This window comes from Ascaphus truei, chromosome 14 (assembly GCF_040206685.1).
Source record: "Ascaphus truei isolate aAscTru1 chromosome 14, aAscTru1.hap1, whole genome shotgun sequence".
NCBI lineage: Eukaryota > Metazoa > Chordata > Amphibia > Anura > Ascaphidae > Ascaphus > Ascaphus truei.
The window spans coordinates 25948799-25965068 of record NC_134496.1 but is presented as its reverse complement, the minus strand read 5'-3'; the positions used below and the strand labels follow the sequence as shown (position 1 = coordinate 25965068).

The 16270-nt window shown below is 46.8% G+C and overlaps 1 protein-coding gene across 2 annotated transcripts in view; it reads right to left on the bottom strand.

Moving 5' to 3' along the window:
* CLSTN2 (calsyntenin 2) overlaps positions 1 to 16270 on the bottom strand; it is a 590435-nt gene that overhangs the window by 49228 nt on the left and 524937 nt on the right. For both annotated transcript variants that reach the window (XM_075570139.1, XM_075570140.1), the window contains one exon: positions 1676 to 1838. In XM_075570139.1, coding sequence (XP_075426254.1) covers positions 1676 to 1838 — 163 coding nt within the window. The remainder of the gene's footprint in view (positions 1 to 1675; positions 1839 to 16270) is intronic.

Here is a 16270-nt window from a genome sequence, read left to right as displayed (position 1 = left end):
GTACCTGCCGCGCCCCCCTAGAAATTCTTACGCCCCCAGTTTGTGCACCCCTGACCTACAGTATGTGAGGGTTTAACAACAAACTAAAAAAAAAAAAAGTGTGTGTGATATCAAGAGAGAGTGTTTCAATGAAGAGAGTAGATGAAGAAACAATTCAACAGTCAGGTGTGCATTATTGAACACATTTTGCTAGCATTATTCTATAATTCACAACATTGGAAGCATTAATTTGTGGCATACATTTTTCATTTGCTCTGGAATGTGTGAGACCCTCGGGAGCTGGTGCCACGAATCTCTTAATATCTCACACACTGTTAAAGATGCAATCCCTGACAAATCATTTTTGAAAGAGACAATGGAAAATTAAACACTAATATTCAGCACCATGTTCTGCTTTCTTATTAATCCTCCGTAGAGTATGTACCGTATAAATGTCATAAATACAAAACCATGTTTTCCTACTGAGCAAATGGGAACCTCTTGTTCCATCTTCAAAAGATTTATACCATATGGTCTGATTTTCTTTATGAAGCAGACGATGCGAGACGCTGAAAATGTACAGTTATGCTTGGCTTTATTGTACCACGTACCATAATATTTTTGAGAAGAGGTTATTATTATTATCACTTTTTGTGAAGCGCCAACATATTCCGCAGTGCGGTACAATGGGGAACAGTTACGTATATTATAAAAACATGAACAGTTACTGTACATACAAGTGAGGACAAACATGCACAACCCGATACAAAGAGGTAACGAGGCATGTGAGAGCTTACACTCTAGAGCGAATGAGCGACAATGTTGAATCACGAAGGTAAAGTGGCTGCCTGTTGGAGGAAAAGGTGTGGCTCAGGTTAGAGCAGGGGTGCGCAAACGTCTTGAGCAGGGGTGCGCAAATGTCTTGAGCAGTGCCCCCCTGCCGGGGAGCATCAGCGTTTGCGCCCCCCCCTCTACAAGACTCGGCGTCACTTTGTCGCGGCTCATGTGACGTCACGTGACCCCGCCGCGTCATTTGATGGGCGTTGCCATGGCGACGCGTCGCGAAGACCCAACCGACACCAGGTAAAGGAGTTACAGAGGCCTCACGCTTCCCCCGGCATTTAAAGGCCGTGAGGAAGAGCGCGGGGCCCTTGTAACTGCTGCACCCCACTAGAAATTCTCCTGCCCCCCCTCCGGGGGCGCGACCCCAATATGAGCACCGCTGGGTTAGAGTATGGCCCAGCCCGACAGCTGAAGCCATTAAGGTTTTTTGGGAGGAATGGGGAAGTTACATAGGGTGGAGATTGGTCCAGCCACACAGCTGGCCCCAATGTGATTGGGCGAGGGGTTGGATGTTCAAGGTATGGTGAGTAGGCTTCCAAATTTTCCTTCCCCCTTCCACTTTAACCCATTTAAAACGGGAAGGTTCAGGACTGCTCTGCACACTACTGACGGTGTTCAATATATTTGTCTTGAAATGATACCGTTGGCTATCACATAATTCAACAAAAACTAATAAGGTTTATAAAAAGGTAACAAAGCCTACAGCCCAACCACTTTGTGATATGACAATATGGTGAATGAAGCTGGTTTGACGACCAGTGGAGGACATGTAGATACTGTACATGCATGGGTTCTCAGTCTTGGCTGTACAGTTTAATGAACCAACCGGATTAGTTCTTACTAACTGAATTACCTTGCCAACAAGCGCCCACAGTCAGCTGCATGGCAATGTGTGACGGATGGATGGGCCAATCATTGGTCACCAGGTAGGGTTCATATGTCACTCCATCCATATACAACGTTACCAGTGGGAAGTCTATGTTGATGACATAGTAGTGCCATTCCTTGTCACAGATCTGGAAGAGGTAGAGAACAGGAAAACATATAAGGTTAGCAAGATTCATTACTATAATCACAATCATGCATGTCTAAACGTACAGTACAGAAGGCACCTGTTGACAAATATGGTGGACGTCCTAATGCTGGTACAGCATGAAGGGCTTTTATGATGGACACGTAGGGAATCCAATAAGCTACTGAAAACCTAGTGTGTAAATATGTCTTCTGCACAAAAATGTATATATCTCCAATGTGTCACCAGTGATTCAGTTGCTTTAATTAGCTAAAGGCTCTGTTCTTCAACCAATAAGTATAGCAAGGGTATATGCTGCACACCAATAATTAGCATAACAGCTAATACCGTTGATCTCAACTCCAATGGGAAGACCCGCTGTGATTCGTATGCAGTAGGCATGCCATTCCTTGACAAAGGCTGCTTAGACAGCCAAAACGTTGGATAACTTTGGCTAATAAATTTGTTATTTGTAAAATCCATGGAGCATCTAGTCTTCTTCTTCTTTGGATTACTTCAACCAATAAGAGCATGTGACAGATATGTCCAATGCCACTTTGATGGGTCAACGTATTAAAAAATAAACTCTTAACAACAGCCATGATCAGAGTGGATTCATGAAGATACATTTCCCTATATCCAGTATGGGAAGAAACATTGAATATTTTTAATTTGTTACCTGTTGTGAACTGTGTTACCACACATCTGATTATATTGAATAGGTGTCATTGTGCATCTCTCAGATCCCCTCCCCCTGAAAATTAAATGTGCATCTCCATGTAGAACCAAAACTAGCAAATAGTAATTACATTTTGTATGTGTTACATTTTGGTGACTGATGACTTAAAAATAAATCTGGTGAACAGTTATTTGAAATAGACTTTCAATGCTAGTATGTGAAACAGACTGCACTAACAGGAAACTTGGGAAGGTCTCGTTTAATAGAACTCCTTCCTTTTTGTGTTATCTTGTTCTTCTAGATCCCTCATCTTTTTCCAATGAATGGTCGCATTGGTTTTCTGACAGAGAGAGTTGTACGGCAATCAGATTATTAGCAGATTTATCAGGGTGTGCGTAAATCTGAACATTAGTACAGATCTGCAAAAAGTAAAACATTTATTCAATATACTGCTATTAGCTGAAAGTACCCGACGGTGCTCGGGAATTCTAAAAAACAAAAATACTGAGAGTTATAAATGGATATTTATATTTCAGTTTCTTAATGAAAAAAATATAATGTATTTTTATTTTAATGCTGCCGGTTAAACTACTGTATATACTTTTAGTTTTTCCACCAGACACAAAAACATACACATTTTATCCAGTTCCCACTGTGGAGGATACAACATAAAGTCGACCACATGCAAAACATGGATTGTCTGACTTCAGTCCAGCTACTTTAATTGACAGTCCTCGAGATTTATTGGCATGGCAAAGGCAAGCTTCACTGGAAACTCAGGTCTTTAGAATTGGAAAGGAATGTCGGTAGGGATGAGTGAGGTTCCTGGTATGAATAAGTCTCCTGCCTTAGCACAGCCTGTTACAATAGTGGGTCCGATGACATTAAGCAAAAGATCTTTCCCTAGTATTGGAGCATCTAAATTTCACAGAAGCATGATAGATGACACAAGTTTAAGCATCCAGTTACGTGTCGGCATCACAGATAGTTCAATCGAGTGACCCAAGATTAAGTGGTAGATTGAGGGTTGTGTGATGGGATCATGTCATCTGTGATGTCATCAGTGATGTAATTTGTGAATTGTATCCAAATACAGACAAAAACCTGCTCCTTGATCTCAGGATCTATCATGAAAAATGTGGTTACGATATCTTAAGAGGAGCGCAAATGCATCGCAAGCAGACCAACAACTTTCCAAAATATATAGTAGATAAATGACCAAGCTGTAGCTATTAAACATGTAATTGCAGTTGTCGGACTGGCCTCATTGCATCAGACATTAGGATCCTTATTGGTGAGACCTCATATTTCAATAGCAATGATAAAGAACATTGATTCTAACCCAGTGTTGCAGTCCGCACTGCGAGATCGCACATAGGCACAGCAAAAGAAAACACGATTAGAAGTGTATGAAACATAATTCACCAGTGTTAAAATTATATATATATATATACACACCCCACATTAGATAAATTATGGTGGGTGAAAAAGGTGACGAAAAACCCTCCACCGTAAAGCATATAGCAAATAAAAATATCCCTTGTGAGCACATTCACATGTCTTAGACCCTGCATTTCCCCCATTATCACCTAGCATACAGTGCTTCCACTGCAGCAAGGGGTTCTGGGAAATAACATGTAAATGAGCACACTGTGTCACCTTTTACCTGAAATCCATTTTACATGGAACCCTTATAAGCTTATGCTCGCTGCATTACAAAGCTTTCAGCACAGCCTGGGTTTTGATGCATAGCCAGTAAACCTACTCACAGACAGCTGTTTTGACCATTTGGGTCTCACACACTAAAGGGTATATCGCTCATGTTATATATAAGAAAGGTAAAGAAACCAGAACCCAGAAATAAATTAAATATAATTGGTTCAAATAGAACCAAAAATAATAATAAACTGGGAACTAGCGGTGCTAAGGGATAAAAGTATATCTATAAAAACATTTTTGACATGTAATCAGCTAATAGAGGAGGAGGCAGTTAAAGAACAGAAAATGACTGCAGGTATTGAATCTATTAAAAACAGATGCTCAGTAAAAGGATGAAGTACGGTCGTGCCAGCGCTAATTAATAATAACTAAATAGTCAAATTGATTAGGGCAACTAATCTCCGCGAGAAGGAAAGGAGAGTTATGCGTAAATCACTGTTATTAAAAACACTCATAGATCCTACTTATTGTGTCAGGCGTGTGTAAACGTTTTCCATCAATTACACTCCAGATCTCCGGTAATGGGGGTTGTTTAGAGCCGGGAAAGTGCTTATTATGCTGGAATCACTGAAATAATGTTGTTTTTTTTTTTTTTTAAGCAAATACAAAAATTGCACCTTAATGGCACTTTAATCACTTTCTTTTCTTGGGTAGGCCATTTACATCTTAAGACTTAACTCCGTGAGTGCTGGCACTCAAGGGGTTAACATGCTGCAGTATAAAGTGCAGAAAGAGCGGCTCATTGAGTAAAAGACACTGACTGGCAGGGGAACTTGGTTCAATTCCCGGTGTCGGCTCCTTGTGACCTTGGGCAAGTCACTTTATCTCCCTGTGCCTCAGGCACCAAAACATGGACTGTAAGCTCCACGGGGCAGGACCTGTGCCTGCAAAATGTCTCTGTAAAGCGCTACGTAAAACTAGCAGCGCTATACAAGAACATGCTATTATTATTATTAAGCCATTAGGAGTATAGCACCGTACATTACATTTCTCCCTTTCCCTGATATCGTTGAAATGAATTAGAGACTCAGACAGATTTACATATTTTTTAATTTTGTGGTCACTATATAATTTTTAACTTCACATTATAGACGGGTAAAAAAAGTGACAAAACCCCTCCACCGTACAGTGAACCGCAAATAAAAATACAACGTGTGAGCCCACTCGCATGTCTCAAGCAGGTCTGCAACCCTGCGTTTCCCCCATTATCTCCTAGCATATAATGCTTCCACTGCAGCCAGGGGTTCTGGGTAATGACATGCAAATGAGCACACAGTGTCACCTTTTACTTCACGCCCATTTTAACATGGAATCCCTATAAGCATATGCCTATCGTATTACACAGCTTTCATATAATAATATTTAGTATTGTGAAAAACAACATTCAACATTCTCAATGAGGAATCCTCATAACCATCTCTGATATTTTTCCAGGACATTGGCCTCATTTAAAAAACCACTTCCCTGTGACTTTTTAATTACAGGTGCTAAAAATGTAGATTAGTAGCTCTTTCGCTCGTCCAATCTGGTTGGCTGCGGGTTGGTGCACAGTTAGTGACGCAACAGCTTCCTTTTTCTTAAATAATAATCACGAGAAAGTCCCGCTACGCTTTCAAACTCCCTCATGCTCAGTGTACGCCAAGCCCCTTCTCTCCCCACCTTTAATTCAAACCTTAAAACTCACCTCTTAAATGAAGCATCCCAACAGCCTGGGCTCATAGCTACTGTCCCTCACCCACAGTCACTCCTATCAACCATTGTGGGCAAGCGCTGCCATCTACTGCACTTATTCCCTCACCTGCTGTCTCTGTAAGTCTCCCAACATAACTCTTAGGCTGCAGCCATGGTGACCGTGCGCATGTGTGTGACGTCACCCACTTTTTAGCTCCAGCGATTTGTGGCCAGGGTAGACGTGACGGGGAGGCGTGGCCGTGATGTCACGGAGCGGGTTCACCCTCATTGGACGGACCCGCCCTGGCCGTCACGTCGTGGAATCAAATGTAACTGATTACTCTCGCTTTCGCATGGCTGCGATCATTGCCTTAAGGCATTGTGATCGCGTCGCGCGCACGCCTCCCCGACCATGGTCACGGCCTTAGATTATAAACTCTCCGGGGCAGGGATTTCCTTTGCTATTGTCCGATTTTGTTTGTTGCACTTATTGTATTATAATTTCCTGTACTCTCTTTTGTAAAGAGTCTTACAGGGCTAAAATATTCACAAAATCAGTCTTGGATGTTGCAGGAATTGGTGACATTTTGCAATGCTGAGAAATCCTGACTCTAAAATAGGGCTTAGAAATAAGAGAAATAATGATAGTTTCCTATTTCAATGAGCTCATTTGCATGTTTAAATGGTCATAACATTTTCATTACATTTGCATTTTGAAATCTCTCTTTTGGTGAAAGTAAAAAAAAAAAATGTTACATTTGGGGGCAAAAAAATTGGCTCTCATGTGCTTTGAAGCCATCTTCCCTGAGCAGTAGAAGATTGAAGTCCCATTCATTTGTATACAGATAATCTATTTCCCAGTGTTCACCACATACACAATCGTGATGTGTAATTCTTTCGCAAACAGGTTTTTTTTTTTTACCCAAATGTATTTCCTGGCGAACCGGTTAGCTGGCAGAACTACTGTAGTTTAAAGGGCTAAAACTTTTCCGAAATCCCGCAATTCCACCATCGATTCGCTCTTCTGCATCTCAGTCAGGGGAAAATAGGCTAATATCAATTATTTGAATATACTTTGCATATTTCAATTGGTATATTTAACAGGGATAGCAAGTGTGTTGACAGGTCCTCCTCCATTTGTTTAAAGTAGTATTTTGGGAGGTATACAAGTTAAATGGGTACTTGTTTCAGGAAGAAAAAAAGCGCCAATTTCGTATTGGTTCGCAAACGCGCTTGAAAGTTTGGCCTATCTTTAATATGGAAAAGTGGCGTTGGTGTCTGTATTGTAATAATCCGTGAACAAATTGGCATTACCTTGCCCTATTGATTCCATCTTTCCTAGAAGCTATTATTGCCAATGTGCCCATTAGTGGCCAAATCCAGTCCTCAAGGACCACAAACTGGTCAGGGTTTAAGGAAATCTCAGCTTCAGCACAGGTGGCTCAATCAGTCCCTGCTTCAGCACAGGTGGCTCAATCAGTGGCCACCTGTGCTGAAGCAGGGATATCTGTAAAAACCTGACGTCTTGGTGGCCCTTGAGGACTGGAGTTGACCACTCCTGCCTTAGAAGGTAGTGGATATGAGCAGAAAGCCAAAGAATGATACTGGCCATGGCAAATTTATGCAAGTCGGTGCTTGAAAAGAATTACATAGTTAATAATATATCATGATAACCAAAAAAAGTAAGATGTGTGTGTGTGTGTATATGTATTGGATGCTATATATATATATATATATATATATATATATATATATATTGCATCCAACACCGAATAATATACTTAGTGATTGTTCATAAATATATGCTAATCCTTCTTCCCTGAACATAAATTGCTGCTGTAAAAGCCGCAATTTAGTACCATTTTCCATCTCTCCTTGTCAAGATGTCTGATTTCACAGAAAGTTCACAACTAAAAGATCTTAGAAATCGCTCTCCTTTTTAGGGTCGTCACCTCTATAGATGACATTTTGCTCAGTTAATTGCTCCTTTCCACATTTTATGAAACTCAATTACCCCAAGCGCTGTGTCTTTGTACTCCCAAGCCCTGATTATCTTTCAGAACCCGAGCGTTTCAGCGACATGGTAAATGTGACATTCCGTCCTTGATCAGGTTGAACTTTTTTTCCCCCGTGCTCCTAATGTTTTGTTCCAGACGAGACGACCCATCAGAAGGACGACATGGCTTTCCATTTCAAACAGATATATCTACAGTACAGTATTATCACAAGCACCGTGGCCAAACAGATACCCGAGATAAATGCGGCAATAAGAACCCGACCTTTAATCTATACCTGAAACAGGAAGGAAAGTGTTTTCCGAAGGTGAAATGGTCTCTGGTGGAAATTGAAAGTAAATAGATTGGTAAAATTGAAAAATTTGTTGAAATAGAAAATAGTGTATGAAAAGACTGGGGATTTACAAGGTGTGTGGCTACGGTCCATGTCTTATCATATCTCTATTATTTCTAACATAAAGTAAGCTAATTCATCCTCTGTCACCCTCCGCGCATAAAGAATAATGTGTGATGTAACTGCAATGTCAAAACTTCTAATGCTTGGTCAACTGAAAAATCTATTGGCTCCACCTACTATTTCCACAGTGCCATCGACATTGAAGAGGCAGAGGCCCCAGCATGGGGTCGTAGGCTCCTTAAGGGCTGCGACGTCCTGATTGGCGAGAGCTGGGGGGGGGGGGGGGGGGTCAGCTAACCCCCTTCCCCCACGGAGTGGGAAGGCTGCTTGTCCCCTCCCATGCAGGGGGAGGGGGGAGAGGGTATATAGAGTGGGGCCCCAGGGGAGAGAGACAGAGCTAACGGAATTTTTTCTCTTACCTTACAGGATTTTGCTGCGGACCTGCATATTTTTCCCAGTTATGATGTAAGGCCTCATGGATTACAGCAGCTCCCCGCTGTGTGAAGACCCCCAAGCCCTGTCAGCCTCACCCACCAGGATCCTGATGATGCAGCTGCAACTGAGGATCAGGTAAGTGTGCCTGCCCCGCGCAGATCCCAGCGCAGAGGTGCGGGCAGCAACCCTCATGCCCCTTCCCCCAGCCCGGCTGGATCCCCAGCCGAGCACAGGCGTCTCCCGCCAGTGCCCTCTCCTTCCCACCCCCCCCCCCCCTGCTCCCAGCTCCACCCATGCACCACCTGTCCCTCCTCCCGCCACTTCCCCTGCTCCCAGGCTCTGCTCCCAGGCTCTGCAGCCTCCCGAATCACGCCCCTGTGTAGCTTTGCCGCCCGCCCCCAGCTTCCCCACCACATACGCGGTCCCGCCGGGCTCCCAACCGCCAGCCTTATCGCCTGGAGGACCGGGTCTCCGAGGGGGGGGCGCTCCGCCACCGGTTGTGCGCTGCCTTCCCACCGCCAGCCCCTGCGCCGCCAGCCTGCTCACCACGGGGCCCCAGGGCTCCTGATGGCCAGGTTCCCCCCTACCAGCCAACCCAACTGCAGGGACAAGCGTGCGCCGCGTGCACCGGCCGGGGTGCGCGACAGGCGGACTCCTCACCCCCAACCCGCTTACCCCTCTGGCCGCAGGGACAGCCGGGTTCCACGTGCGCCGCCCGGTGCGCACACTGGCCACCTCCACCAGCATCCTCACCCCGATCGCGGGGACTATCAGGCGCCAGCCCCGTTTCCCCAGATCTCTTACCCGTCCGGCTGCTGTTGGCTCCTCGGTGCCATTTCTCACCTCCCTCCCACGTGCACCATCAGGGGAGGGAGGGGCGGTCCTCTCCAGTGCAGGCTGCAGTCTGGCCCCTTTCCAGGCTCCCCCCTCCCTTTCCAGGCTGCTATGAGCAAGGGGAGGGGGGATTTCCCTCCCCAGGTTCATTAAGGGGACAAGCAGGTCTGCAGAGGCTGGCTGTTCCTTGGCCCTCCTCTGCAACAGTGCCACCATGAGGCCCCTGGAGGTACTGCAGGGCGACCTCAACCTTACCCCTCAAAGTACAGGACAGACTGTGAGCAGGGTACAACCGTGAAACACCAACCTATTATATAACCACACGCCATACTCAACCACCCCACCTACCTACCTTCAGCTGGCAGGGGTGTGGGCGGTTCGGTTTATAACCGCCCCAGCCCCCCCCCCACCCATGGGTCAAGCTGTGTCTGGCAGATTAACTGCAGCACAGGGACGAGCGTCCTGCTTTGTCACGGGGGGGGGGGGGGATTTAAGGCGACCCAGCCCCTGGATCCCGCATGGGACCGCAGGCTGGGTCCTCTCAGTTTTCGCAGGAAGCGACGGCCAATGAATGGTCATTGCACGCATGGAATTTGGACCAGGACCCCTACCCACCTTCACCGATGCATGGCGAGGAGGGGGACAGGCGCCGAGGCCAGTCGAGCGCTTCGGGTCCAGGTCAGCGCAGGGTACTGACCCGAGCAACGAGATTCCAGGTAAGGAAATAAATCCTAGTCTAGTACGGGTAATAGCGATTCAGATAGTGACAGCGACATTTGACACTCTGAGAGCGCAGCGCAATTAAAAAAAACCTGTATGTATAAATTCCTAAAGAGACAGCGGTGATTAACCGGTCACTTAAGGCTAGGCCAAGCAGTGCAACGCAGGAGGCAGCGGGGGAGAGGAAGGCCCCTAAAATTAAGGACGACAGCGTAAGCGCCAGCAATGAAAGGGAAGGACACTTACGCCTGCGCTATGACTTCTCTCCAGTCGGGTTACATTCCTTGAGAAAGACCATTTCAATTGAAACGTGTGGGAGGAGGTTCTCTTTTCTGTTTGTTGGTGTATCCGTTTTATGTAGTTTAATAAATTATTTTTACATTCCTTCACTGGTGAGTTTTGATGTAGATAGGAGCGGCAGGACTGCTGATCATTTCTATCCTGTACCGCCACGATCGGACGGACGCCGAGGAGGGAAGCCAGACCCCGCTCTGTGTGCAACGCCAAGCCAGGAGGCGCGGGGGGGTACCAGTACCAATCGTGAGTAACTTGCTACTCCATACCAGTTCTTATTTAGGAATCGGGACATTATATAGCAGCCACTTAGTCATTAGCGTGGGTCTGCACCCATTCTACCCCCGCACATACCTCCATACCAGGCTCACAACTCCGTTATATGCTCCGATACACCGCTTCACCACCCAGGCTTGTTCAGCCACTATTTACCTGCTTGCCCTGGAAGTAACTTGACGGATTCTTCTATCTACACCCAAAGTGAGATAATAAAAGGGAAAGTTCACGGACGTACACGACCTTTTTGCTGAAGGGTTTCAGGCCAGGGAAAAAGCAAAGGCCACAGGTGAGGAGAGAGCTAATAAGCATAGAAGGGGGCCGTAATAACCAGGAGCTAGAGCAAAGGCCACAGGTGAGGAGAGAGCTAATAAGCATAGAAGGGGGCCGTAATAACCAGGAGCAGACGCGGCAGAACCATGGCCCCAGGCATGGGTAGACACAGGTTTAACTAAGGATATCGCCTTCCTGAGTTTTCCCATCATAGTGGCGGTAGAGCTTTGGGCTAAGGAGCTCAGTAACAAACACATCATATTCGGGTCTGACCACCTTGAGGTGATGGGAGCGGGGAACAGCCTCCCTGCAACATCAAGCCCAGTGATCAGCTGCTGCGGAGGCTGGTGCTGCTCTGCATGCGCAGCAACATCAACTTTAACGCCAAGCATGTCCCGGGGAGATTAAACGTGATAGCAGACGCCTTATCGCGGTTCAATGGGACAGCGTTTAGGCGAGCAGCGGCAAATGCCAAAGGTCTAACATGCCCATGTCAGATGGGGCAGATGGGGATAGCGGACTTATGGACCTGATCCAGAAGTCGCTAGCCTCACGCACTTGGAGAACCTACCTCCAGGCTTGGCACACATGGCTAGTATTCAAGCAAAAGGACAGCGCTGATGGTAAGCGAGGTAGCAACGCGCGGATCAGTAGCTTCCTACAGGCCCAGAAGGCAGCTGGGGCGACGCAGACCAGGGTTGGGGCCATGATGGCAGGACTGTCTTTTTTCCTAAAATACCACAACCGCAAAGACATACTGTAACTAAGGATTTCATAGTTAGGAGAATCCTAATAGGCTGGGATAGGGGCGAAGCCAAGTGAACTGACAGTAGGGAGCCGGTAACGCCAGACAGGCTTCAGGTATTGATGATGGCAGCAAACGAGCTATGTTTCAATACAGCGGAAAAGGGAACTGTTCAGAGTAGCATTTGCCGCGGCTTTCTTGGTGCCTTCAGAGTTGGCGACCTAGTGGCGTTATCTTAAACAAGCCAGGGTTCTGGCTTGTTGTTTCGCGAGCATGATGCTCAATGCTACGTCGGTGGCATGCAAGATTCACAGGTCTAAAACCGACCAAGCGGGAAGGGGAGCGTGGGTCCACCTCACTATGGAGAATATGGAAGTTTGCCCAGTGGCGTTGATTAAGTGGTACGTAAAGGCACAAGCCCAAGGTAAGGGGCAATTTCCTCATCCATCAGGACGCAACATCACTCACAAGGTACCAATTTCAAAGCGTTTTTAGGCGGTGCCTTTCCGCTACGGGGTATGGATCCTTGTGTATTTGGTACCCATTCCTTTAGAATTGGTGCCGCTACAGCGGCAGCTGAGAACGGCTGTATGCCGGACCAAATGTAGAAACCGGGGAGGTGGAAACCCAGTGCCTATAGGGGGTTACATCAGGGCCAAAGGGCACAGCAACGTGCGGATGCAAGAAGATTAACATGTTTTTCCCTCTCAGTAGACAGCTGCACAAGGACCCTGGAAGTGTGGATCATGGGTCATTCCTTCATTCAGTGGGCACACAATTGGGCGAAGGATCAGCGGTGCGGCCAGCAGCTGTGGTGTACGGGGGAGGGGGTGCATTGGCGTTGGCTTGGAAAGAGAGGAAGGTGCTTGGTTGATCTGTAACAGGCTCTGGACAAGGCACTAGCAGAATTTCAAGTGAAACCGGATGTTATTTTGCTACACCTCGTGGGGAATGACCCAGCCAACAACAAAACACTAGAGTTGATTTATCGGTTACAAAAGGAATGCGCCCGCTTGAAGGCGCTGTGGAGTGAGGTTGTAATCATTTGGTCTGTAATTATTCCAAAGCGAATTTTAAAAGGGCCACGGAAAGAGAAAGCTAGGAGGAAGGTAAATAAGGCCAGGGGTAAAATTCATCCTCTAGCGGCGGTAAAACTCTTAAAGCGCTGAGAGACTGACACCAAGGAGTGCAGCTGGCACAGAAGGGACTGTGTGCATCTATCACCAAAGGGGTTGGAGGTGTTCTTAAGTAACATCAAGGGTTTTTTGCGGGAAGAATTAAGATCAGAGGTCGCAGCTTTGGGTGGGCGTGTCGGCCCAGGGTAGCCAGTGCCCGGCAGAGGGGCCTCCGGGTGGCGGAGCTGCCGCGCCAGCCAAGCTCAGGAGACGGAGAAAGGGTGAGGACTTTAGGGTCTGTCCCTCAGCTGGAGCCCCTAGAATAGCTCGGCAGGCTGGAGGCGCCGGCTTTAGGGCTGGGCCGGCCTATGCCCAATCAACGCTGGTAAAAGGCTGGGCGCCAGCTTTAGGGCTGGGCCTAAGCTGACCCTAGGGTGGGAGGGGGAGGGAAGCAGCCCAACATCGGCTGAATGAGGATCTCCCCCTCCCATCTTACAGTGCTTTGGGCGGGGGGAGGGAGCGGGCCAATTGCTGGCTGTCTGGGCAAGGATCTCCCCCCATGCACATGCTACGGGCGGGGGGAGGGAGCGGGCCAATTGCTGGCTGTCCGGGCAAGGATCTCCCCCCCATTCACATGCTATGGGCGGGGGGAGGGAGCGCGACCAATCGCTGGCCGCTGGGCAAGGATCTCCCCCCCATTTTGCATGGAGCATACTTGGCTGGCGGACTGGCTGGCACGATTTTAACAGCGGATGTTAAAATAAAGCTGTGACCTTTTCTTCCAACATTGTGTGGTCTCCATTATTTGGTTTAGCGTCACAAAGGAGGGGCGGCGCATAAAGCCTTTATAGTCCTTGTCCAGATGTCAATATAGTCTGTCTTATTTTTCTCTGTGACCTCAGTTTGAAGGGGAGGGGGGAAGGACTACCTGATGAAGGGAACATTGCTGGCAGCCTTTAACCTGAACAGGTACAGATGCAGTCAGATTCATCTCCACCCTGCTCCACACTTGGAGCGGGTGAATTGCAGCTCGGGTAACCTGATCACAGCCAAGTGTAGTGCAGGGGAGAATTTTTCATCATGATTAACACAGCGGGGGAGGGGGCGGTCCCTGCTTCTGGATGGGACTCCCATTGAAAAGCAGGTACCCCCCCCACTGCATTAATCCTGATGAACTGCTAAATAAATGTGACTGCAGCTGTAGTCTCCCAGAGCACAGGTGCCGGGGTTCAGCAAATATTTATGCCAATAGCAGTCTTTTGCCACAAGACACCTTACGACTCTGGAATACACCTTACAGCCCATTCATTGCCTCAGGAGGGTGTTAGAGATGGGCAAGCTTTTTGCACGCCGAGTCAAACCTCTCGAATATCACCTACTCCATCGTGCCAACTCCGATTTGACGCTGAAAAGTCAGTGGGCATTGCATTTTCGATTATTCTCACTTTTGTACAAAATTCAATCACAGTTGTAAAAAAATGTATTATTTGAAAACCTCTGGGCTGAAAATTTGCTACTTTAAAAAGGCGAAAATTATTTTTTTTTTTACAATTTTGGTAGAACATTTGGCACCAAAAAGGAATCACATTTTTAGATCATTTTTCAAAAGTCTAATCAAAACTACAGCATAGCGAATCTCGGCAGGTGAGTGCATCTCTAGTGCGCTATAAGGTGCCTTGCTGCACCTGAAGGTGTCTCACGACAGAAGACCACTGTACTTAATAAATATGGCCTTTAAAGTTTTAAGCCCTCAAATTCCTTAATGAAAAATGGGCACCGTCTAGCCCAGGGGTTCTCACCTTCAGTCTTCAAGACCCCCTAACAGGTCAGGTTTTAAGGATATCCCAGCTTCAGCACAGGTGGCTCAATCAGTGGCTCAGTCAAAGACTGAGCCACTGATTGAGCCACCTGTGCTGAAGCTGGGATATCCTTAAAACCTGACCTGTTGGGTGATCCTAAGCATTGGAGTTGAGAACCCGTGGGCTAGCCAATGCATTCAGTGCAAGGCAATAAGATGCAGTGTTATTATATGACTCGCCACCAATATCATTGCTGGTCGTCTTTGTTTCACCCTGAAAATGACCGAACCATCAATGTTAAATGGAATGCTGGACCCGACATCTTGAAGGTAACACTGGTAAGTCTTAGGGCTAAGTCCCCGCTGGCGCTGAGTGCGCTCATGCTTGGGGAGCGCTCCAAGCATGAGCGCCGGGTGTCCGGCTTGTGCGCGGGGGAGGGGCATTGCGGGTAGTTGAGCGCGCGGGTAAGTACAGAATTTTTGTTTACCTACGAGCCGATCGCGGCTGAGCGTGTGTGCACGCGCACGAGTGCCGCGCGCACCGCGTGAGTGGGGACTTACATATATCTATATATGTAAGTCTCCTCCGCAAGCGCCGCCCGCTCATCACGATCAGCGCTAGCGGGTACTTGGCCTAAGACTTTCTTGCATCACAAGGGTTAAGAGAGAAAATAGGAAACAACTACATGCATTTTCAAGACCTCGAAAGTGTATTCTAGAGCTGTAATCAAAGACGGGGAACATTTAATTTTCTGAACACGTTGTTGTTGCTTTAGCACAGCAATACGAGAGAAAAAGAAACAGGCACAAATATATATTTCTGCTGCCTCTTCCATTATGTAAATTCACAGGATTAAGATACACCACTTGGATAATGGAAGTGTCAGGGGATTATTTTTTTTTTTCCTCGGCTACACAATCGGAAACCAAAGTAAAGAATAATTAGATAATTCTCAATATCTCCACTGTGGGGCAAAAGTTAGAAATAATTTCTCTGCACAGGTCGGCTCAGAACAGCCTAATCCACGTCTGTGCAATCGAAAGTAGATTGCCTTCTGCAGGATAAAGCAAAACATCTTAAAAACAGCCACGCAAGCTGTTTTCATCAATATGTGCAAGTTGTTTCCTAGTTTCTCTTCTCGGTGCTGGGTCTATGTATCTAGGAAGTTATATTAATGCCACATATTACAGCTGATATTTAAAGCTGCAAGCCTGCTGTTTAGGGGATGTTTTCCTTCTCTGGTAAGATTAAGGTTCTGTCCTGTAGAACCCCTAATTCAAAGAGGGCGACCTCTGACCAGGAGACATTTAGTTCTAAAATGTTCGCTAATTCAAAATGGCGGCCAGCATAATTGGGGTGGCAGGGTGGATGTCTGATCTGTCCCAGAGAGGCATTGAACACCTGAAGCAGGGTGTCCTTTATTTACTCCAAAGGGTGGAGTTGCTTTTGCTCACACACTCACAG